This window comes from Pristiophorus japonicus, chromosome 6, assembly GCF_044704955.1.
Source record: "Pristiophorus japonicus isolate sPriJap1 chromosome 6, sPriJap1.hap1, whole genome shotgun sequence".
Classification (NCBI taxonomy): domain Eukaryota; kingdom Metazoa; phylum Chordata; class Chondrichthyes; family Pristiophoridae; genus Pristiophorus; species Pristiophorus japonicus.
In genome coordinates this window covers 226,223,851-226,248,097 of record NC_091982.1, presented here as the reverse complement: position 1 = coordinate 226,248,097, position 24,247 = coordinate 226,223,851, and the positions used below count along the sequence as shown (strand labels likewise).

Here is a 24,247-nt window from a genome sequence, read left to right as displayed (position 1 = left end):
TGGCCCACCTGTTCCCCTACCCCTGCAATGGCACACCTGCTCCCCTACCTCTGCACTGGCCCACCTGTTCCTACCTCTGCACTGGCCCACCTGTTCCCCTACCCCTGCACTGGCCCACCTATTCCCCTACCTCTGCACTGGCCCACCTGTTCCCCTACCCCTGCACTGGCCCACCTGTTCCCCTACCTCTGCACTGGCCCACCTGTTCCCCTACCCCTGCACTGGCCCACCTGTTCCCCTACCCCTGCACTGGCCCACCTGTTCCCCTACCCCTGCACTGGCCCACCTGTTCCCCTACCCCTGCACTGGCCCACCTGTTCCCCTACCCCTGCACTGGCACACCTGTTCCTACCTCTGCACTGGCCCACCTGTTCCTACCCCTGCACTGGCCCATCTGTTCCTACCTGTGCACTGGACCCCCTGTTCCTACCCCTGTACTGGCCCATTGTTCCCCTACCTTTGTACTGGCCCACCTGTTCCTACCTCTGCACTGGCAACCTGTTCCTACCTCTGCACTGGCCCACCTGTTCCTACCCCTGCACTGGCCCACCTATTCCTACCCCTGCACTGGCCCACCTGTTCCTACCCCTGCACTGGACCCCTGTTCCTACCTCTGCACTGGCAACCTGTTCCTACTTCTGCACTGGCCCACCTGTTCCCCTACCCCTGCACTGGACCACCTGTTCCTACTTCTGCACTGGCCCACCTATTCTTACCCCTGCACTGGCCCACCTGTTCCCCTACCTCTGCACTGGAACCCCTGTTCCTACCTCTGCACTGGCAACCTGTTCCTACCTCTGCACTGGCCCACCTTTCCCCTACCTCTACCTTCAATACTCTTAATCCCTCCAAGTCATTCATCATCTTTCGTCCCTGCCATTTACCCTGGTAGTCCCCATCTCTGTGCTCTTAATTCAGAAGTCCATAATCTTTAGTATACCTCCAGTCTGGTCATCTCTCACCTTGTCAGATATTACTGTACCCCTCATTCTACAGTCAAAGTTGCCAACAGACTCATCCTGGATAGCAAGGATAGTCCAAAGCCTTTTTCCCACAGCCTTGGCACCCCTCATCTATACGCTACTCCTTGGCAATACCATCTACAAGCATGGGTCATCTTCCTCTGTACACTTATGACAACCAGCTGTACCCCTGCACCACATCTTTCAACCTGACAACCACTTTGGTGCTGTCAGACTACCTTTCCAAAACAAGCCACAAATTCCTCCAATTTAACACTGGAAAGACCAATGGCTTCATTTACAGCCTCCGCCATGAACTCTGCTCCCTTGCCATGACTCCGTCCCTATCCCTGGCCACTCACTTAGACTGAACCCGATCAGTCTAAGTGAGTGGCTAGGGTTGAGCTTTAAAGCCCCCATTCTATCCATCACTAAGGCCATCTATTAGTGCCTACTTTCTCAACATTGACTTTGTCAGGCCTCAGCTACTGAGAAGCTGATATGCTTTTGTCACCTCTAGATTCAGTGGGGTAGATTTTCAAATTGTATAGGAGTAGTGCAGTCTATTCAAAATACTGACAGAAATTCGGGCAAAACTGGATTTCCACACACAGTACATTTTTCAGCAGGTAGAAATTTTACTGACACCTCACAATTATTTTCCAAACCATGCAATTAACTCCTATTTTTTATTTGCAAAAGAAGAAGAAGTCTCTTTAGAAATTCGTTTTTTTTTTGAGTACTGTTCTTTCGTTTTATCCGCAGCCATGTGCTGACTGCAGCTGAGAGATTAGACAAGCTTGATCAGTGGCTGCACAAGAACAGCTTCGTAAGGAACTTCCTTCCGCTTTTGCCTGCCTTTTATGCAGGCGGGTGCGGGGGGGGGCGAGTGGGGGAAGTGCCCAGCCTCGCTCAGCACTTCAACGCAGTGTTGTGGCCGAGATCTGTGCCGCACATTAGTGCTTCAGTGGGTCGTGCTAGTGTGCCATTTTTTATTAATCTAATCCTATCACCCCACCATTGGGCTAGGAAGGTTGTCTTCCATTTCTTCTCCAACAAAGTTAAGTTTCAGTTGAAAACAGATCTCATATTTATATTTAATCTCATTAACTTCAATAGCAAATTTAATAACTTAAATTATTTAAGTTAAGTCTAATAATTGTTAACAGTATAATCTCATGAATTTCATTTTAAGTTAGGACCTTATCTCTCTGTACAGCAATGACTCATTCATTTTACTTCACTCTTTTCCTCGTTAAATGTATTTATTGATATAAATATAAATATGATTCTCACGTTTCAATTGTTAAATCTTTGCTCACTTGTGCTTGGTCATTGTCACACTTGTACTCCTCGTGGTAATGATATAAATGGAAGTGGAGCGATCAGACTGGAGTCGGTATGTTCCTGCATCTGGGCTCAGTAATTGCAGGAAGGTTGGCACAGAGGAGCCCGGTCTCCTAAGGGGATGAGACGGATTTCTTTTTCTGTACGTTAATTTAAATGGACATAAATCAGGCAAGCTCCCAGGTCCGCTCCTCCCCTCCCAATTTTCCTTTATGCGCTCTGGTCAGGTGACCTGATAGCCTCAGGTTCAGGAACAGGGAAATTCCCCTGTATCTCCACTTATACCCAACCACTTCCGGATAACTGGAAGAGACGGAAAGTCCGAAAAATGCATCAAGTATTATCAATTTTTTTAAAAATCTTAGTTCCTTATGAATTACAGATGAATCATAATTTGGGCGAGGGTTATTTTAAATCTAAAAACCAGGTTGGCTTCCAAGCTTCCTGTTCTATATTAAAGCCTGATGACGTGAGACTGTGAAACAAAGCCAGCTGCATTGGACTCCATTCCATTCAAGCACAATAGTGTAATGTGCTCAGGAATCAGTGTATCAGGAGTGGTGAAACACAGGCTTACTCTGAGATTCCCCACAGGACAAGTTATTAATCTCACACATGCTGCCTTGGCAATGCTCAGCATTTTCTTACAAGGACGAAGAAAAAAAAATCAAAAGGTCGATCAACTTGGACTCCCTCATACACTGCCTGTGGCTGGCTGGCTATACAGCTACATTCGCAGTGGCTGAAATGGGCTTCTATTTCCTTCCAAATGGCGTTCCTAATTATTGTGTTCCTAACACAGATGAGGCTGCACACAGGGAGGTTAAAGTAACAGTGACCTCAGTCTTTAATAAGACAGTCCAGAGTGAGGAACAGGCCTTTGGGGCTGGCTTATATACAGTGCTCCCAAGGGATGCTGGAATCCCTTGGGACTTCAGGGGATGAGCTCCCTTGTGCCGGAACATGGGAGTGCATGCTTTACAGATACACAACACTAATTGTGGAGATTTCCTTTAATTTTGAAAATTTCCTGACCTTTGTGGAAAGGAAGCCGGACTGAATGGTACGGTGAGCTCAGGCATTTCAGCTCGTGGACTAGCTAGGCTAATGGATGATGCACTCCTGCTGCAGGATTCAATGAGTTTGACAAGTCTTGACCCAACTTCTGACATTTATAACAGAAGGGTCCATTTAGGCTCCTCTTGCATACATCCCAGCAGCTGTTTACAAAGTGGAATTGCCAGAGGCTTGAAAACAGTTTGCTGTTCTTCTCTTTGCACAAGGGCAGTGTGTGCCATTTCGAGAGGGGAAGCAGGGAGGGGGAAAGAAAAATAGGCTTCAAAAATAAATTGTAGGCATTTGATAATTATCTGTGCATTTATATTTATCTCTTACTACGAAAGCCAAATAGTAGTCACCCTTGGTAACTTTCCTTTTCATCAGAGTAACAAGTGATTACAAAACTTGGTAAATCACTGACTGCCATGGGAAGGCAGTAAATGGTGTGCTTACCAGGCGATTATAATGACTGAATGATCAGGCTGTGCAGGCTACACTAACTTTCCTGTCCTTTTGTAATGCTGTACAAATAAGGCATGTTCCTACTAGAGTATAGTTTATATTTAACATGTTGCTGCAGACTATGATTTTTGCAATGAGATTACTTGTTTAGGCTTTGAAATTAAATAATGTAAAGTGGCTACAGCTCTGGGAGATAGTGAGATTCACATACATTCTTTTCTCATGTTATCGTCCCAAACCGATCTGCCTTGTGTTTCATCTGCCACCTATGCATCCTGCAGTGTCACAACAACCTGCTCTTCCGTTTGTGAAAAACAATCCATTTATGAAAAAAGACTATAAATGAAATAGAAAGACGACATTAGAAGAAAAGAAGATTGATTACTGTGCTGCGATCTGCAATGTTGTGGACAAATGGTGAAAAATGAGCTTGTTCATTTCAATATGCTCACTTCCCCTCCGCACCATTCCATTTCCATTTTTTCAATATATTTATAGACAAATTATTATTGACAAACCTGTCCTTTACTAACCTCTGAGAAACTTTTGAAAGATGAATTTCAGTTGTAACTTTCTGATGTTTCCTGCAGTGAACTGAAATTGTTTTTAGAGTGAACTTTATTTCAGTAATAATGGTAAAGAAAAGATGAAGAGTTTGACGTATCTGGGAACACTTGGGCATGCTCTGTAGAATAGATGCACAACTCGTTTTACAGAGACTGTGCAGCACAGAACCAAGCCATTCGGCCCAACTGGGACATGCCCGTGTTTATGCTCCACTCGAGCCTTCTGCCACCTCTCTTCATCTAACCTTCTATTCCTTTCTCCCTCGTGGTTATCTGCCTTCCCCTTAAATGTGTCTATGCTATTCATCTCAACTACTCCCTGTGGTAACAAAGTTCCACATTCTAATTGGAGGCACTATTGATCCCAATTGTATTCTGCTTCCGTAATGCATTTATGATGGCTGTGGGAGGATGGAACAATCCTAATGACTGGACTATACTGCCTTTTAATAAGTTTTATATATCCTTCAATTTCAGAGTCCGAAAGGTGTTAATTATAAATTATATACAAAATAGCAAAAGAATTGAGGCACAAGTTAGAGGTCATGTGACTGAATTCTGTGTGACCGATGGTCCGTTCTATCTGCTACACCAGTGGTTAGATGACTTGCTTCCTATATTCTGTTAGCAAAATCCACAGAACTCCCATCTCAGCTCAAAGAAAGAATTAAAGTTTTAAAGAAAGAACTTGCATTTATATAGCGCCTTTCGTAACCTTGGGATGTCCAAAAATGCTTTACAGCCAATGAGGTACTTTGAAGCGTAGTCACTGTTGTAATGTAGAAAATGCGGCAGCCAATTTGCGCACAGCAAGCTCCCACAAACAACAATGAGGTGATGATCAGCCATGATCTTATTGAATGGTGGTGCAGACTCGAAGGGCCGAATGGCCTACTCCTGCACCTATTTTCTATGTTTCTATGTTTAATATGATAATGACCAGATAACCTGTTGATTGAAGAATAAATATTGGCATGGACACCTGGGAGAACTCCCCGTGCTCCTCTTCTTCACTCAGAGAGTTGTTAACCTGTGGAATTCCCTGCCGCAGAGAGTTGTTGATGCCAGTTCATTGGATATATTCAAGAGGGAGTTAGATATGGCCCTTACGGCTAAAGGGATCAAGGGGTATGGAGAGAAAGCAGGAAAGGGGTACTGAGGGAATGATCAGCCATGATATTGAATGGTGGTGCAGGCTCAAAGGGCCAAATGGCCTACTCCTGCACCTATTTTCTATGTGTCTATGTTTCTAATGCCATGAGATCTTTTATGTCTGCCTGAAGGGGCAGATAGGGCCTCTGTTTAATATCTTATTAAAAGAGAGCTCTCCCTCGGTACTGCACTAGAGTGTCAGCCTAGATTTTGTGCTCCAGTCTCTGGAGTGTGGCTTAAACCCATAATCTGATTCCAAGGCGAGATTGCTACGCACTGAGAATACAGGCCATTGTCAGCCTTTCCAGCTCATATGGCTTCTTGATTGATGCACCTTCAAATAAGAAAGAATAACAGGAGAAATGGGGCAGCTTTATTCAATCTGACTTCACAGATGCAACAACTAACCCTGTATTGAACCCTACAGTTTTGCATCAGATCTACTATAATACTCTTGTGTACTTCCAGGTTTACAGACTTCACAGCAAGAAATGGTATTTTAATTTCTTGTAGCCCATGACATAAAATCCATGGGTTATTACAACTACACTCAGAGTAGATGTGTGCAGGTACAAATCTACAATAATATGCCTTTTATACTCGCAATTTTTTTTTACCAGAGTGCAGGCCTTTGTCTAGTGCTGGTTTGGGTTATTGCTCTATCCCAGAGAAAGCACCTAACTGCTGCTCGCCATCATTCCTTAACACCACGGTGAACCTCAGAAACTTGCCATATAATTAAATATGTTTCAGAAACTGCAGTGTGCCTGTCCTGTTACATGTGTGATATATACTTTATGAAGTTTATTAGTACATCCATTTGAATATGTCTGTACTTGGTCGCAAAACAAAAAATGGCACGATGTTTCCTTAACTAAGCCACAAGATACTTAAAGCCAGCTCTGACGCATGCTGGCCCACCGCTAACATCAACACTGCCAGCTTGGTGCGGTCCTCTTGCGAAGCTACTGACTAGCCCTCAAGCATATCAGGTAAGGATGCTATTTCTTTCTTCTAGATGTGACGAGATTGAATTATAGAATCTTTAATTATTGGATTTTGAAATGCATTGCTGTACAAGACATCCTCTATCTGTTGCTCTTATCATCCTGTTTTGCAATAGTGGTGAAGATTGCCAAGGCACAAGTATCCTCTGTCAGTTTGAGCTGCCTTACTATGATTCCCTCAGGCTTAGACCCCCCCCCACTTTGTTTGCATGGTCTAGCTCTATCTGTCTCGGTCTCTGTCGAGTATCGGCAAGTGAAGTTCTAAATGAGTGTAAATAAGCTGGGCCTGAGGCTCATGTAATCAATACACTGTTAAGCCCTGTGTAATACTCTGCAAGAACTAACTTCCCTGCAGTAGCCGATGGTATAATGTGATGCAAGTGAGTTGCCAGCTAAATCACATACTTGTGTATTAATAAATTTGGCCCCTAAAACCATGTCCTGTATTCTATTTGAACCTGAAAGAAGGGTTATGTCAAACATAAAAGCTAAGCAGACCAATTGAACAAATACTTTGGTTCTGTCTTCACGAAGGAAGACACGAATAACCTTCTGGAAATACTAGGGGACCGAGGGTCTAGCGAGAAGGAAGAACTAAAGGAAATCCTTATGAGTCAGCAAATTGTGTTAGGAAAATTGATGGCATTGAAAGCCGATAAATCCCCAGGGCCTGATAGTTTGCATCCCAGGGTACTTAAGGAAGTGGCCCTAGAAATAGTGGATGCATTGATGGTCATTTTCCAACATTCTGGATTGGTTCCTATGGACTGGAGGGTAGCTAATGTAACAACACTTTTTAAAAAAGGAGGGAGAGAGAAAACAGGGAATTGTAGACCGGTTAGCCTGACATCGGTGGTGGGGAAAATGTTGGAATCAATTATTAAAGATGTAATAGCAGCGCATTTGGAAAGCAGTGACAGAATCGGTCCAAGTCAGCATGGATTTATGAAAGGGAAATCATGCTTGACAAATATTCTAGAATTTTTTGAGGATGTAATTAGTAGAGTGGACAAGGGGGAGCCAGTGGATGTGGTGTATTTAGACTTTCAAAGGCTTTTGGCAAGGTCCCACACAAGAGATTAGTGTGCACAATTAAAGCATATGGTATTGTGGTAATGTACTGACGTGGATAGAGAACTGGTTGGCAGACAGGAAGCAAAGAGTAGGAATAAACGGGTCCTTTTCAGAATGGCAGGCAGTAACTAGTGGGGTACCGCAAAGTTCAGTGCTGGGACCCCAGCTATTTACAACATACATTAATGATTTAGATGAAGGAATTGAATGTAATATCTCCAAGTTTGCAGATGACACTAAGCTGGGTGGTGGTGTGAGCTGTGAGGAGGATGCTAAGAGGCTGCAGGGTGACTTGGACAGGTTAGGTGAGTGGGCAGACGTATGGCAGATGCGGTATAATGTAGATAAATGTGATGTTAATCACTTTAATGGTAAAAACAGGAAGGCCGGTTATTATCTGAATGGTGACAGATTAGTAAAAGGGGAGGTGCAACGAGACCTGCGTGTCATGGTACATCAATCATTGAAAGTTAGCATACAGGTACAGCAGGCGGTGAAGAAGGCATGTTGGCCTTCATAGCGAGAGGATTTGAGTATAGGAGCAGGGAGGTCTTACTACAGTTGTACAGGCCTTGGTGAGGCCTCACCTGGAATATTGTGTTCAGTTTTGGTCTCCTAATCTGAGGAAGGACATTCTTGCTATTGAGGGAGTGCAGCGAAGGTTCACCAGACTGTTTCCCAGGATGACAGGACTGACATATGAAGAAAGACTGGATCGACTGGGCTTTATATTCAATGGAATTTAGAAGAATGAGAGGAGATCTCAAAGAAACATATAAAATTCTGACGGGATTGGACAGGTTAGATGCAGGAAGATGTTCCCGATGTTGGGGAAGTCCAGAAACAGAGGTTCCCCTAAGGATAAGGGGTAAGCCATTTAGGACTGAGATGAGGAGAAATTTCTTCACTCAGAGAATTGGGAGCATGTAGAATTCTCTACCACAGAAAGTTGTTGAGGCCAGTTCGTTAGATATATTCAAAAGGGAGTTCGATGTGGCCCTTACGGCTAAAGGGATAAAAGGGTATGGAGAGAAAGCAGGAATGGGGTACTAAAGTTGCATGATCAGCTATGATTATATTGAATGGTGGTGCAGGCTCGAAGGGCCGAATGGCCTACTCCTGCACCTATTTTCTATGTTTCTATAAGCCCATGGAATCCCTATGACGTGAACATGCAATGTATCAGTCTCCAGCTCTTCCACTAGATACCCTTGCTTCGAATTTGATGAAGGCCCCCACCCGCCCAAGTGCCGCCCAGAGGACCGCCGATGGCCGGCAAGGTACCGAACGGCACATTGAGCGGGGTTTTCATCGGAGAGGTCCCTCGAAGGTCGGCGGGCGGCAAATGAGCGACTTACCGTGCCATTCTGGGTGGCAACGGGCGGGAGTTCACATTCTCGCCGGCAGAGGCGCTTGCCGCCCAAGTGCCGCCGAGGATGGAGTCGAGCCCACGGAGGGGCGAAGAGCTGAAAAGCAAAAGCATTAAAAAAAATGTTTTAAACCCGGCAGTGAAAGGGAAGCCAGGCCTTCTGCGTGGAGAAGTTAAGTGCCTTTCCAGCACAGCTTGTAGGAGCAGGAATGCTACCTCCCAGCCCCCCAAGCTAACTTGCTTTCCTCCCCGCGATCGGACTCCCAACCTGCTATCACTGCCCCCCTTGTGATCGCCGACCCCCCCCCGATATCACTGCCCCCCTCTCACGATCGGCGACCCCCCAAACCACCCCCCTCCCGACATCACTGCCCCCCCCCTCGTGATCGCCGACCCCCCCCTCAGATATCACTGCCCCCCTCTCACGATCGGCGACCCCCCAAACCACCCCCCTCCCGACATCACTGCCCCCCCCTCGTGATCGCCGACCCCCCCCCAGATATCACTGCCCCCCTCTCGCGATCGCCGACCCCCCCCCCCAATATCACTGCCCCCCTCTCGTGATCGCGGACCCTCCCCTCACGATCGGACCCCCTCCATGATCAGTGACACCCCCATCTCTGCACCCAATCTGTTGCCAAACGCCCCCACCCCCGCAATCTCTCCCCGATTCTACAAGCCACTCTGTAAACACTCCACCCCCACCTCTATCTTCCCCCCCGTCCCCCCATTTCCAACCTCTGTCCGCTGTTCAATCTCTCCATGACCCCTTGCGACCTTTGACCTCCCTGTGATCACCCCCAACCCTCCTAAGCACCCTGTACCTGCTACCCCACCACAATCTCTATCCCCAACAACCACTGAACCGATCTGCCCCTGGGCTGTGCTCTTTGCTGGTGCTTTCCAACAGGCAGCCGAGCCTGTCAATCGGGCTTCTTTCTGGGTGGGAAATGTGTTAAAACTCCATGAGTTCGGGGAAACCTACCAAGTTTTCCAACCATAACGCTTCCCCCGTCCCAGTCAATATCAGGCCCGTGACCTTCAGTGCGGCACAAGAGGAACTGTTATTGCAGTTGCAACTAAAGCTGACTTGAAAGGAAAAAGTTAGCTTGCATAATCAGTAATACAGCACAGCCTTGACTGGCATCATAAGCCTCATAAAGATGCACACTTCTTAAATAGCAGATAAAAGCAGTGTGATCCCTTATCATTGCATCTTACATAGAAACATACAAACATAGAAAATAGGTGAAGGAGTAGGCCATTCGGCCCTTCCAGCCTGCACCGCCATTCAATAAAATCATGGCTGATCATTCCCTCAGTACCCCTTTCCTGCTTTCTCTCCATACCCCTTGATCCCCTTAGCCGTAGGGGCCATATCTAACTCCCTCTTGAATATATCCAATGAATTGGCATCAACAATTCTGTGCGGCAGGGAATTCCACAGGTTAACAACTCTCTGAGTGAAGAAGTTTCTCCTCATCTCAGTCCTAAGTGGCCTACCCCTTATCCTAAGACTATGTCCCCTGGTTCTGGACTTTCCCAACATCGGGAACATTCTTCCCGCATCTAACCTGTCTAGTCCCGTCAGAATCTTATACGTTTCTATGAGAACCCCTCTCACCCTTCTAAACTCCAGTGAATAAAGGCCCACTTGATCCAGTCTCTCCTCATATGACAGTCCAGCCACCCCTGGAATTAGTCTGGTGAACCTTCGCTGCACTCCCTCAATAGCAAGAATATCCTTCCTCAGATTAGGAGACCAAAACTGAACACAATATTCCAGGTGAGGCCTCACCAAGGCCCTGTACAACTGCAGTAAGACCTCCCTGCTCCTATACTCAAATCCCCTAGCTATGAAGGCCAACATACCATTTGCCGCCTTCACCGCCTGTTGTACCTGCATGCCAACCTTCAATGACTGATGAACCATGACACCCAGGTCTCGTTGCACCTCCCCTTTTTCCAATCTGCTGCCATTCAGATAATATTCTGCCTTCGTGTTTTTGCCCCCAAAATGGATTTGCCCACTCTCCTAACCTGTCCAAGTCACCCTGCAGTCTCTTAGCGTCCTCCTCACAGCTCACACCGCCACATAGTTTAGTGTCATCTGCAAACTTGGAGATATTACACTCAATTCCTTCATCCAAATCGTTAATGTATATTGTAAAGAGCTGGGGTCCCAGCACTGAGCCCTGTGGCACTCCACTAGTCACTGCCTGCCATTCTGAAAAGGACCCGTTTATCCCGACTCTCTGCTTCCTGTCTGCCAACCAGTTCTCTCTCCACGTCAGTACATTATACCCAATACCATGCGCTTTGATTTTGCACATCAATCTCTTGTGCGGGACCTTGTCAAAAGCCTTTTGAAAGTCCAAATACACCACATCCACTGGTTCTCCCTTGTCCACTCTGCTAGTTACATCCTCAAAAAATTCCAGAAGATTCGTCAAGCATGATTTCCCTTTCATAAATCCATGCTGACTTAGACCGATCCTGTCACTGCTTTCCAAATGCACTGCTATTTCATCCTTAATGATTGATTCCAACATTTTCCCCACTACTGATGTCAGGCTAACCGGTCTATAATTACCCGTTTTCTCTCTCCCTCCTTTTTTAAAAAGTGTTGTTACATTAGCTACCCTCCAGTCCATAGGAACTGATCCAGAGTCGATAGACTGTTGGAAAATGATCACCAATGCATCCACTCCTCATCTCGATTACATCAAAAGGTTTTTTGCGGAAAGGTGCTGAATAGCAGTCAGCAGTGTTCAGTGTTACTTCTGATGTTAATCTCTTACTCGCGTCGGCCTTAAATCATCGTCAGTTGTGGGTTTTATTGGAGAAACAGAAAACAATTACTTAGATGTTATATTCTTCACAGATGTTTGCTGGCTTAATTGGAGTAAAATATTGAAGCAAGTTTTTTGCCTTGCGTGCTGAGATTATTACATTGCTGAATGGCTAAAACAGGGATACACGATTGACGGATCTTACATTTACATAAGAACATAAGAAATAAGAGCAGGATTAGACTATTCAATCCTTTGTGACCGCTCTGCCATTCATTAAGATCAAGGCTGATCTTCTACCTCCACTCCATCTACCCAACCTATTCCTTAGTGTCCAAAAATCTATTGATCTCTCGCTTAAATATACTCAATGACTGAGCATCCACTGCTCTCTGGGGTAGAGAATTCCAAAGATTCACAACCCTTTGAGTGAAGAAGTTTCTCCTCATCTCGATCTTAAATGGTCAACCCCTTATTCTGAGACTGTGACCCCTAGTCATCAATAACCTTCCCTCCATCATAAGGTCAGAAGTGGCGATGTTCGCTGATGATTGCACAGTGTTCAGTGCCATTCACAACTCCTCAGATAATGGAGCAGTCCATGCCCACATGCAGCAAGACCTGGACGACATTCAGGCTTGGGCTGATAAATGCTAAGTAACATTCGCGCCACACAAGTGCTAGGCAATGACTATCTCCAACAAGCGAGAGTCTAACCACCGCCCCTTGGCATTCAACAGCATTACCATCACCCACCATCAACATCCTGGGGGTCACCATTGACCAGAAACTTAACTGGACCAGTCACATAAATACTGTGGCAACAAGTGCGGGTCAGAGGCTGGGTATTCTCATCTGCGGCGAGTGTCTCACCTCCTGACTCCCAAAAAGCCTTTCCACCATCTACAAGGCACAAGTCAGGAGTGCCTGGATGAGTACAGCTCCAACAACACTCAAGAAGCTCGGTACCATCCAGGACAAAGTAGCCTGCTTGATTGGCACCCCATCTACCGCCTTAAACATTCACTCCCTCCACCACCGGCGCACCGTGGCTGCAGTGTGTATCGTCTTCAAGATGCACTGCAGCAACTCGCCAAGGCTTCTTTGGCAGCACCTCCCAAACCCGCAACCTCTACTGCCTAGAAAGACAAGGGCAGCAGGTGCATGGGAACACCATCACCTCCACGTTCCCCTCCAAGTCACACACCATCCTGTCTTGGAAATATATCGACATTCCTGCATCGTCGCTGGGTCAAAATCCTGGAACTCCCTCCCTAACAGCACTGTGGGAGTACCTTCACCATACGGACTGCAGCGGTTCAAGAAGACGGCTCACCCCCATCTTCTCGAGGGCAATCAGGAGGGGCAATAAATGCTGGCCTTTCCAGCGACGCCCACATCTGATGAACAAATAAAAAATGAAGTTCTAGATCTCCAACCAGGGGAAACATCTCCCTGCATCCAACCTGTCAAGCCCTGTAAGAATTTTATATGTTTCAGTGAGATTGCCTCTCATTCTTCTAAATTCTAGGGAATATAGGCCTCATCTCTTCAATCTCTCCTCATAGGACAAAAGGTGGTGCTTATGAGACATGGTCATTCTTGCTTAAGCACTGTACATGACAGCTGGATAAAAAAAATCTCTCTTCTTCCTTAAGCGCTGCTGTTAGCAACAGACAAGATAGTTGAAGATCTGAAAAGGGAGGGTGAACAGCCAGTTGTCGTGGTGCATATAGGTACCAACGATATAGGTAAAAAACGGGATGAGGTCTTACGAGACGAATTTAAGGAGCTAGGAGCTAAATTAAAAAGTAGGACCTCAAAAGTAGTAATCTCGGGATTGCTACCAGTGCCACGTGCTAGTCAGAGGAGGAATCGCAGGATAGCTCAAATGAATACGTGGCTTGAGCAGTGGTGCAGCAAGGAGGGATTCAAATTCCTGGGGCATTGGAACCGGTTCTGGGAGAGGTGGGACCAGTACAAACCGGACGGTCTGCACTGGGCAGGACCGGAACCAATGTCCTAGGGGGAGTGTTTGCTAGTGCTGTTGGGGAGAAATTAAACTAATATGGCAGGGGGATGGGAACCAATGCAGGGAGACAGAGGGAAACAAAATGGGGACAGAAGCAAAAGACAGAAAGGAGATGAGTAAAAGTGGAGGGCAGAGAAACCCAAGGCAAAAAACAAAAAGGGCCACTGTACAGCAAATTCTAAAGGGTCAAAGTGTAATAAAAAGGCAAGCCTGAAAGCTCGGTGCCTCAATGCAAGGAGTATTCGGAACCCAGGAGAGAGCTCTGAGCTAGTTAGAGTGGGTGAGAGCTCAGATGAACAGGATCCCAAGAAAGAATGCAAAAGGCAGGAGGCAACAGAGCAGAGTAGCACTGGGGTAAGTGTAAACCACAAGGTGATAGGAAGGGACAATATGTATGAATATAAAGGGGCTGCAGGAGGGGTCAAAACTAAAAATCATGGTTTAAAAACTAGTATTAAAACACTCTACCGAAACGCACGCAGCATTCGAAATAAAGTAAATGAGTTGACGGCACAAATCATTACAAATGGGTATGATTTGGTGGCCATTACAGAAACGTGGTTGCAGGGTGGCCAAGACTGGGAATTAAACATACAGGGGTATCTGACAATTCGGAAGGATAGACAAGAAGGGAAAGGAGGTGGGGTAGCTCTGTTAATAAAGGATGATATCAGGGCAGTTGTGAGAGATGATATTGGCTCTAATGAACAAAATGTTGAATCATATTGGAAGGAGATTAGACATAGTAAGGGGAAAAAGTCACTGGTGGGCGTAGTTTATAGGCCCCCAAATAATAACTTCACGGTGGGGCGGACAATAATCAAGGGAATAATGGAGGCATGTGAAAAAGGAACGGCAGTAATCATGCGGGATTTTAACCTACATATCAATTGGTCAAATCAAATCGCACCAGGTAGCCTGGAGGAGGAATTCATAGAATGCATACGGGATTGTTTCTTAAAACAGTATGTGCCAGAACCTACAAGGGAGCAAGCTATCTTAGATCCGGTCCTGTGTAATGAGTCAGGAATAATAAACGATCTCCCAGTAAATGATCCTCTCGGAATGAGTGATCACAGTATGGTTGAATTTGTAATACAGATTGAGGGTGAGGAAGTAGTGTCTCAAATGAGTGTACTATGCTTAAACAAAGGGGACTACAGTGGGATGAGGGCAGAGTTGGCTAAAGTAGACTGGGAACACAGACTAAACGGTGGCACAATTGAGGAACAGTGGAGGACTTTTAAGGAGCTCTTTCATAGTGCTCAACAAAAATATATTCCAGTAAAAAAGAAGGGCAGTAAGAGAAGGGATAACCAGCCATGGATAACCAAGGGAATAAAGGAGAGTATCAAATTAAAAACCAATGCGTATAAGGTCGCCAAAGTTAGTGGGAAACTAGAAGATTGGGAAAATTTTAAACGACAGCAAAGAATGACTAAGAAAGCAATAAAGAAAAAAAAGAGATTACGAAAGTAAACTTGCGCAAAACATAAAAACAAATAGTAAAAGCTTTTACCGATATATAAAACGGAAGAGATTGACTAAAGTAAATGTTGGTCCCTTAGAAGATGAGAAGGGGGATTTAATAATGGGAAATGTGGAAATGGCTGAGACCTTAAACAATTATTTTGCTTTGGTCTTCACAATGCAAGACACAAAAACCATGCCAAAAATTGCTGGTCACGGGAATGTGGGAAGGGAGGACCTTGAGACAATCACTATCACTAGGGGGGTAGTGCTGGACAGGCTAATGGGACTCAAGGTAGACAAGTCCCCTGGTCCTGATGACCAGGGTATTAAAAGAGATGGCAGAAGTTATAGCAGATGCATTCGTTATAATCTACCAAAATTCTCTGGACTCTGGGGAGGTACCAGCGGATTGGAAGGCAGCTAATGTAACGCCTCTGTTTAAAAAAGGGGACAGACAAAAGGCAAGTAACTTTAGGCCGGTTAGTTTAACATCTGTACTGGGGAAAATGCTTGAAGCTATCATTAAGGAAGAAATAGCGGGACATCTAGATAGGAATAGTGCAATCAAGCAGACGCAACATGGATTCATGAAGGGGAAATCATGTTTAACTAATTTACTGGAATTCTTTGAGGATATAACGAGCATGATGGATAGAGGTGTACCAATGGATGTGGTGTATTTAGATTTCCAAAAGGCATTTGATAAGGTGCCACACAAAAGGTTACTGCAGAAGATAAAGGTACGCGGAGTCAGAGGAAATGTATTAGCATGGATAGAGAATTGGCTGGCTAACAGAAAGCAGAGAGTCGGGATAAATGGGTCCTTTTCGGGTTGGAAATCGGTGGTTAGTGGTGTGCCACAGGGATCGGTGCTGGAACCACAACTGTTTACAATATACATAGATGACCTGGAAGAGGGGACAGAGTGTAGTGTAACAAAATTTGCAGATGACACAAAGATTAGTGGGAAAGCGGGTTGTGTAGAGGACACAAAGAGGCTGCAAAGAGATTTAGATAGGTTAAGCGAATGGGCTAAGGTTTGGCAGATGGAATACAATGTCGGCAGATGTGAGGTCATCCACCTTGGAAAAAAAAACAGTAAAAGGGAATATTATTTGAATGGGGAGAAATTACAACATGCTGTGGTGCAGAGGGACCTGGGGGTCCTTGTGCATGAATCCCAAAAAGTTAGTTTGCAGGTGCAGCAGGTAATCAGGAAGGCGAATGGAATGTTGGCCTTCATTGCGAGAGGGATGGAGTACAAAAGCAGGGAGGTCCTGCTGCAACTGTACAGGGTATTGGTGAGGCCGCACCTGGAGTACTGCATGCAGTTTTGGTCACCTTACTTAAGGAAGGATATACTAGCCTTGGAGGGGGTACAGAGACGATTCACTAGGCTGATTCTGGAGATGAGGGGGTTACCTTATGATGATAGATTGAGTAGACTGGGTCTTTACTCGTTGGAGTTCAGAAGGATGAGTGGTGATCTTATAGAAACATTTAAAATAATGAAAGGGATAGACAAGATAGAGGCAGAGAGGTTGGTTCCACTGGTCGGGGAGACTAGAACTAGGGGGCACAGCCTCAAAATACAGGGGAGCCAATTTAAAACCGAGTTGAGAAGGAATTTCTTCTCCCAGAGGGTTGTGAATCTGTGGAATTCTCTGCCCAAGGAAGCAGTTGAGGCTAGCTCATTGAATGTATTCAAATCACAGATAGATAGATTTTTAACCAATAAGGGAATTAAGGGTTATGGGGAGCGGGCGGGTAAGTGGAGCTGAGTCCACGGCCAGATCAGCCATGATCTTGTTGAATGGCGGAGCAGGCTCGAGGGGCTAGATGGCCTACTCCTGTTCCTAATTCTTATGTTCTTATGTTTTTATGTAACTAGTTCATGAAAAAAGAGACAGTCAGAGATCACCTCTGTGCACTTCAGATAAAAGGGTCCTGATCTTTACAGGGCTGCGTGTTCAGAGTGGGGGTGGGTGGAGAGGAGTTATGTGTCGTAAAACTCAGAAGTACGGGATTCTTGAACGTCCTGTAGTTTTTTACTGGCGGGAAAGCGTACAGCCGAAGGATGCAGCGGAGGAGAAGGTAGGGAGAGATCGCTGTCGGGGGTCTAATGGGGAAGTGGGAGAGTTTGCGGAGCGGTGAAGATGGTGGCCGGCGGGGGGGGGTGGAACCGATCGTGGGGGGCGGATCTGATCATAACGGAGCTGCGGGGTGTTACAGGTTAGCTTGTTGGGCCGGGAGGAAAGACTCCTGCTCCTCCTAGCCCACAAGCAGCACGGTAAAAGCACTTACCTCACGGATTCAGCCCTTCTCACCTCCTTTTACCTGCCGGGTTTCCCCAGGCCCGGGAAATCCCGCCGACAGGAGTTGAAAATAAATAAAATTGTTAAAATGGAGGCACGCAGCCACTTTTTAAAGTTTACGCCGAGAGACCCGCCTCCTGTGAGCGGATTGGTCGCCCACCTCCTCGTATCGCCTCGGTTAAAACCGGTAGTGGGAGGTTTGAGGCGGGCTGGGGTCAGGTTTGAAATTTTAACTTCACCCCTACCCCAAACCCACCGTGTTGCGGGTTCAAATTATCCCAATGAATAACTTTGAAATTGAGTAATTGCTGTTATGTCGGCAAGCGCTGCACACAGCAATATCCCACAAACAGGCATGTGATGAATGACCAGTTAATCTTTCTTTGTTGGTGTCGTGGTTGACGGACCTCAGTTTAATATATCATCCCAAAAATAGCATCTCTAACAGTGCAGCACTCCCGTAGTACTGGACTGACGTTTCAGCTGAGATTATGTACTCAAATTCTGAAGTGGGCCTTCAACCCCAAAACTCCTAAATCAAAGTGAGAATACACCAACTGAACCAGGCCGACACTATGGGCCCAAGTTTCCACAGGATAAAAAACGGGTGCCCCTCCGAGCTGGGCGCCCGTTTTTCGCACCTAAAACGGCGCCAGAAAAAAAACGCGCTATTCTCGAGCGCTTTGCAGCTCCTTGTCTGTTTGGCGCGGCGCCCGGGGGGGGGCGGAGCCTACACTCACGCCGATTTTGTAAGTGGGAGGGGGCGGGTACTATTTAAATTAGTTTTTTCCTGCCGGCAACGCTGTGCGTGCGCGTTGGAGCGTTCGCGCATGCTCAGTGTGAAAAAAAACATTGGCACTCGGCCATTTTTGTAGTTCTTTGTAGCTGTTTAATTTTTGAACATTTTTTAATAAAATCACATTGCCATCAGCACATCAGCACTGAGGCTTCCCTTCTCACTGTCTCCTTCCCCTCCCTCCCCTCCGCGGCAACAAGCCGCTGTCTCCTTCCCCTCCCTCCCCTCCCCTGCGGCGGCAACAAGCCGCTGTCTCCTTCCCCTCCCTCCTCTGCGCGGCAACAAGCCGCTGTCTCCTTCCCCTCCCTCCCCTGCGCGGCAACAAGCCGCTGTCTCCTTCCCCTCCCTCCCCTGCGCGGCAACAAGCCGCTGTCTCCTTCCCCTCCCTCCCCTCCCTCCACGGCAACAAGCCGCTGTCTCCGTCCCCTCCCTCCCCTGCGCGGCAACAAGCCGCTGTCTCCTTCCCCTCCCTCCCCTGCGCGGCAACAAGCCGCTGTCTCCTTCCCCTCCCTCCCCTCCCTCCACGGCAACAAGCCGCTGTCTCCGTCCCCTCCCTCCCCTGCGCGGCAACAAGCCGCTGTCTCCTTCCCCTCCCTCCCCTCCCTCCACGGCAACAAGCCGCTGTCTCCGTCCCCTCCCTCCCCTGCGCGGCAACAAGCCGCTGTCTCCGTCCCCTCCCTCCCCTGCGCGGCAACAAGCCGCTGTCTCCTTCCCCTCCCTCCCCTCCCTCCACGGCAACAAGCCGCTGTCTCCTTCCCCTCCCTCCCCTGCGCGGCAACAAACGGCGGTTTCCTTCGAATGATGGCTGAAGCACTTTCACACAGGTAGGAAGATGGTTTATTTTCTTTGCTTATAAATGTTTATTCAGGTTGGATTTATTTGTATAATATTTGTAGAAGTATAAATAAGGATTTATTGTAGAATTTAATGAGTTCCCTTCCCCCCCGCCCCTCCTCCCCACCTCGTTCTGGACGCATAATTTGTAACCTGCGCCTGATTTTTTAATGTGTAGAACAGTTTTTTTCAGTTCTACAAAAATCTTCACTTGCTCCATTCTACTTTAGTTTGGAGTACGTTTTCACTGTGGAAACTTTGAAATCAGGCGTCAGTGGCCGGACACGCCCCCTTTTGAAGAAAAAATTCTGTTCTAAAGTAGAACTGTTCTACCTGACTAGAACTGCAGAAAAAAAAATGTGGAGAATTGCGATTTGTAAGATCGTCCGTTCTCCACCAGTTGCTCCTAAAAATCAGGCGCAAATCATGTGGAAACTTGGGCCCATTGATTCACTTTAATTATTGTGCAGCTTTGTGTCTTGACTGCTAATTATGAAAAAAAATAACAAACTACTTTAATTAAATGTTATTGCCTTTAGTGAGTGAATTAGAAAAAATTAATCCTTCAATAAAGTATTTCTTGTATTCAGGATTTGATATTGTGATTGTAATGTAGCTATCAGAAAGGAAATAAGATTTCAGGTTGTAAAGCTGGGGCCAACGAGTATAAAAGAAAGAGAGTTGTACTTTCACTATATATGGCTTTGATACATCCACACTTGGCGCATTGTGTCCCATTATGGTGCCCACAAGATGAGCGATTTCAAGGATCTGGAAAAGATGTAGTGGAGGATGACCAGAAATGAACCTACCTAAGGGCCTTTAGTTATGAGGACAGGCTGCATGTGTTGGAGCTATTTACTTTAGAGAAAGCATACCACAGATATCATTGAGGTCTTTAAAATGATGGAGCAATTGGAATACAGGCTGAATAGGCTGTTTAAGATGGAGACGGATGATAGCACTACCATCACATTTTCCTTGAGTTTCCAATAAAATAACCAGTTTGTAAATATTTGTAGTTCACACCAGTAAATAATCTGAACACAAAGAGATTAACATTGAGCAATACACAAAGTGATTCGGCTTCTAGACCAATGGATTTACTATACTTAACATGCTCGGAGCTTTTGGTACTCAGAGCTTTTAAAAAATGGATAGTTGGATATTGGTAGAATATGTAATGCTTGGATCAAGATTATGGGGGGAAATTGCCCCGTGCTCGGTTTAAGTGATTTTTTTTGGCCCGGAGGTAGGCGGCCCTAAGAGCCGCAGGATTGGGCACTTTAACTTTAAAAAATAATCTCGCAACGGGAAGGAGATGGGAGCGGGGCGCTGTGAGTCACCGCCGCTCAGAGCACATCAGTGTGATGTGGACGGGCCACTGCGAACTCTGCAGCCACTTCCGTGGCACCCACTGGGCCACCAGGGAGGGTTTTGGCCAGACCAGCGGCCCGGCACCCAAGAACTGCCTGTTGGGGCCCCGGCAGAACCAACATCTGCCATTGTCGTGACAGCTGCAAAGTCGTCCGACAAAAAAAAAATGCCGGCCATGGCAAGGCCCTCCCCTTTAAAGGCAGACGGACGCCCCAGCCACCACAGCTTTGCAACCCAAAATGGGAGGCGCTAATGGGCCTTTCGGAAAGGGGTCATTTTGGCCGCTATATATTTTGATTTATCATTCAATCAGCAATTCTACACAGTGGTAGTGCACAGCAAGTGGCTTCCTTGGTTGGAAACTATGCTCGAGCGAGAGAGAGAGTCCAAAATGTGTTTAACTGTTGTCCATGTCATCAGGGTCCATTATTTTTGCTGGAGCTGCTGTTGTACTATTTCAGATAAAAGGTGCTTGTGATATTTAAATTAGTTCTGCCATATAAATATTTTACATTACTATACTTTGTTCGAAATACTGAAAACATAAGTGGGTGAGAACTAACTGGCCCCTAACTTTAATAATAATATTGCTTAATCATAATGGTGGTGCTTTGTCAGGACTTATAAAATAAAATAGCTCTTGTTTGTTTTTAAACTCAGGACCATCCAAAGGAAGATGACACAGATTATATCATCAGCAATGACGAGCTGTCTATGTGCTATGAAACCACAGCAGTGTCTGCCTCATGCTCTGGTGATATAGCTGGAAAGGATATTCCTGAACAACAGCAACCAGTGGGCGAGGACAACTTCCGTGAAGGAGAAACTCAGCAACCAGTGGGCCCCGCCTCAAGTCAGACTCTGAGTGGCCCTACATCTTAAATTGAGCAAAGCTTTATTGGCACATTTCTGGCAGGGGAACAAAATGGAAGGGAAGATGAAATAGTTCCCATAGGCTTATAACAATTGAACAATCCCAATTCTTAAACTCCTATTTGTACATTTGCTGGCTTAGCAGACACCAGACTCTATATATTGAAATCGAAACAAACTACCAGAGTAACTTGATCAATACTTAACATGCTGAGTTCATGAATTCTTAACGGTAAGACACACAAGATTGAAAGACTATTTGATGGCATTATTAGTAAAAAGTGAGTTTAATTCTAGCAAGAACCTTACGAATCCTACAGTTGCCTTTCCAGCCAAGTTAGAATAACTGCACTGACTTGTGAGCTTCCTGTGAAAGGCTCTTGGATGTCATTCCTAGCTTTGCTCTATTCTATCTCTGATACTAAACAACCCCTGCTTGGGCCCCAGTGTACTCATTCAGAAATGATTCTGATGCGGACTTTGCAATGCTGCACTGTTACTGCTGAAGAAGTATCATTGCACTATTGTGGAAACCTTTGAAAGTTAATCAATATAAATGTAATAGTACCTTTCTGTATTTTTTTTTAGAACTCTGACTAGTATTAGAATCCAAAAGGTCAGCGGTTTCAAATTCTCATCTGTTGCCAGTGTTATGTTACGTTCCATCGTTCTGATGGTTTTATGGGTTGGACCTCAGTCATGTTCTTCATAGTCGCCATTCAGCCCCCGGGCAATGTTGACTGTAACAGGCATTCCACAAACAAAAAACACATGGCTCAGTGAATAATATACTGCATGCTGCGGTATTAAACCATATGGAACAGAAAATCCCAAGAATGATCCCGGACAGGAATCAAGGTGCAACAATTAGCTTCAGTGCTCCTGGGAGGGGATGGGGAATCGTGTCACCTCGGGTTCTCGCTTCTAATTGCTATCTAGTGACCACTGCTGGAACGTGTGCATGTGTGGGTGTTAGGTGACGACAGCGTTGGGGCTCTGCTGTGATGCTTCCTGTGCTGAATAGCCTGTCAACACTCACTGCCACAGCTCACACATGAAGGTGAGGTACAGGAAGACTGGCGATGCTCATGGAATTTTACCCCAGCAAGAGCCGGTGCCTTCAGGAGAAGAGGGAAGTTAATTTGTGGGAGTAGGGGGAATAAGAAAAGGCTAGTTTGACCCATAAACCCATTGCTTACATTGCAGCAGATAGATCAAGAGAAGCTTTTAGCAATAAGGTTTAAGATTGGAGATAGGAATTTGGCCTTTTGATCATTGCATTTTAATAAAGGGCCCCTAAAAAAGCTGAGGTTAGCTCAATTGAAAATTTCAAAATTTGAGAGCGATAGGTGTTTATTAGAAAAGGGTATTAAAGATTATGGAACCAAGGAGGGTAGATGGAGTTAAGATACAGATCAGCTGTAATCTAACTGAATAACAGAATAGGCTCGAGGAGCTGAATGGTCTACTTCTGGTCATACGTTCCATTTAGTCAGAATGTAAACAGTATGTTACATTAGGATTTACTTGAAAGATGTTGCTTTACCACATTTAAAGATATACCTCAGGGGAAAAATGGGAAAACATGTTTCTACATCTGAGTGGTTAAAGTGTATGAAGAGCAAATTTACCGTCGATGCCTAGTTGAATTATTGGTGTGAAATAGCTAATTAGATTCTCATGTATTCTTTCTAATGTACTCTTTCTAATGTACATTAGATTTTAGCCAACCTATTGCTGTGTCTATTTTAATCAGCTTAGCCCTCATAATCATTCTGACTTCTCAAACTGTTGATTAATTTTATATTATAAACCTATATCTGCGAACGAACCTGTTTTATGTCATGGATCATTTTTATTTGCAATTGAAAAGCTGTTTCTCCAGAGTTTGAAGTTTTCTGGAACTTTGTGCCTTACATTATCAGATTCACCACACCTTCTAGAAATGAAGCCTTTTTCATGTGGCCTAGTTCTTGGCAGATAAAAGCGTTATCAAGCCGAGCATATATTCATTGATTCAAGCCTTTCTGCTAAGTTTATGAAGGATACAAGTGGATAACTTTACATGGAATATGCATCAATGTACATCAATGGGCAAGTTGATTTTAGTCAGTTCTGAGCTGGTTTACAAGGTGGACTATCTCACAGCAGCATAATAATGGGTGACTTCACAATGGTGGAAAAGAGCTGGAGTAAACAATCAAAACCATTATTTTCCTGAGCAGGATGGTCAGAAATAGGAAGTGTAAATTACAAATCATAAATACCAAGTCATGAAAATACCAAGTGAGAAGCAGTGGCTCCATAGTTTAGGGAGCTATGTGAGAGTTCTTCCACGTCAAAGGTTTGGCTTAGCTGTGTCTTGAAGGGACAATCCCATTTCTTGGCTAAGCCACTCACAGTGCAACAGCTCCACAAGCCGTATACATTACAGTCATGTAGGTCAATATACAAGATATTAAATGTCAGGAAGCTCCAAATTCTGGAATTCCATTCAATTGCTGGTTTAATGTCATAAATGAACTTTAGGATTGAAAAAGGACCAATGTTCACATATAGCATTATAGCTATTGTTTATTACATATGATATAGATTAATTGCTTCTCACTTGCCTTAACTTTTGACATGGTGAAGGGAACTCAAGCTAATAGTAACATATGGCTTGAAGGTGTACGACATTATGTGACAGGTTTTATGGTATCATGTTTTTTTTGGCAGGAGGTTTCCAATGACTAAACTATTATGTGTCTACTAGTG

The 24,247-nt window shown here is 45.3% G+C and overlaps 1 protein-coding gene across 1 annotated transcript in view; it reads left to right on the top strand.

Annotated features, from left to right (window-relative positions):
* Positions 1 to 23,264, top strand: part of LOC139265983 (sodium/hydrogen exchanger 9-like) — a 571,812-nt gene extending 548,548 nt beyond the window's left edge. Inside the window, exons 15-16 of the mRNA XM_070883664.1 lie at positions 6,435 to 6,540; positions 21,278 to 23,264. Of these exons, the coding sequence (XP_070739765.1) occupies positions 6,435 to 6,540; positions 21,278 to 21,499 (328 nt within the window). The 3' untranslated portion in view covers positions 21,500 to 23,264. The remainder of the gene's footprint in view (positions 1 to 6,434; positions 6,541 to 21,277) is intronic.
* The last annotated feature ends 983 nt before the right edge of the window (positions 23,265 to 24,247 follow it).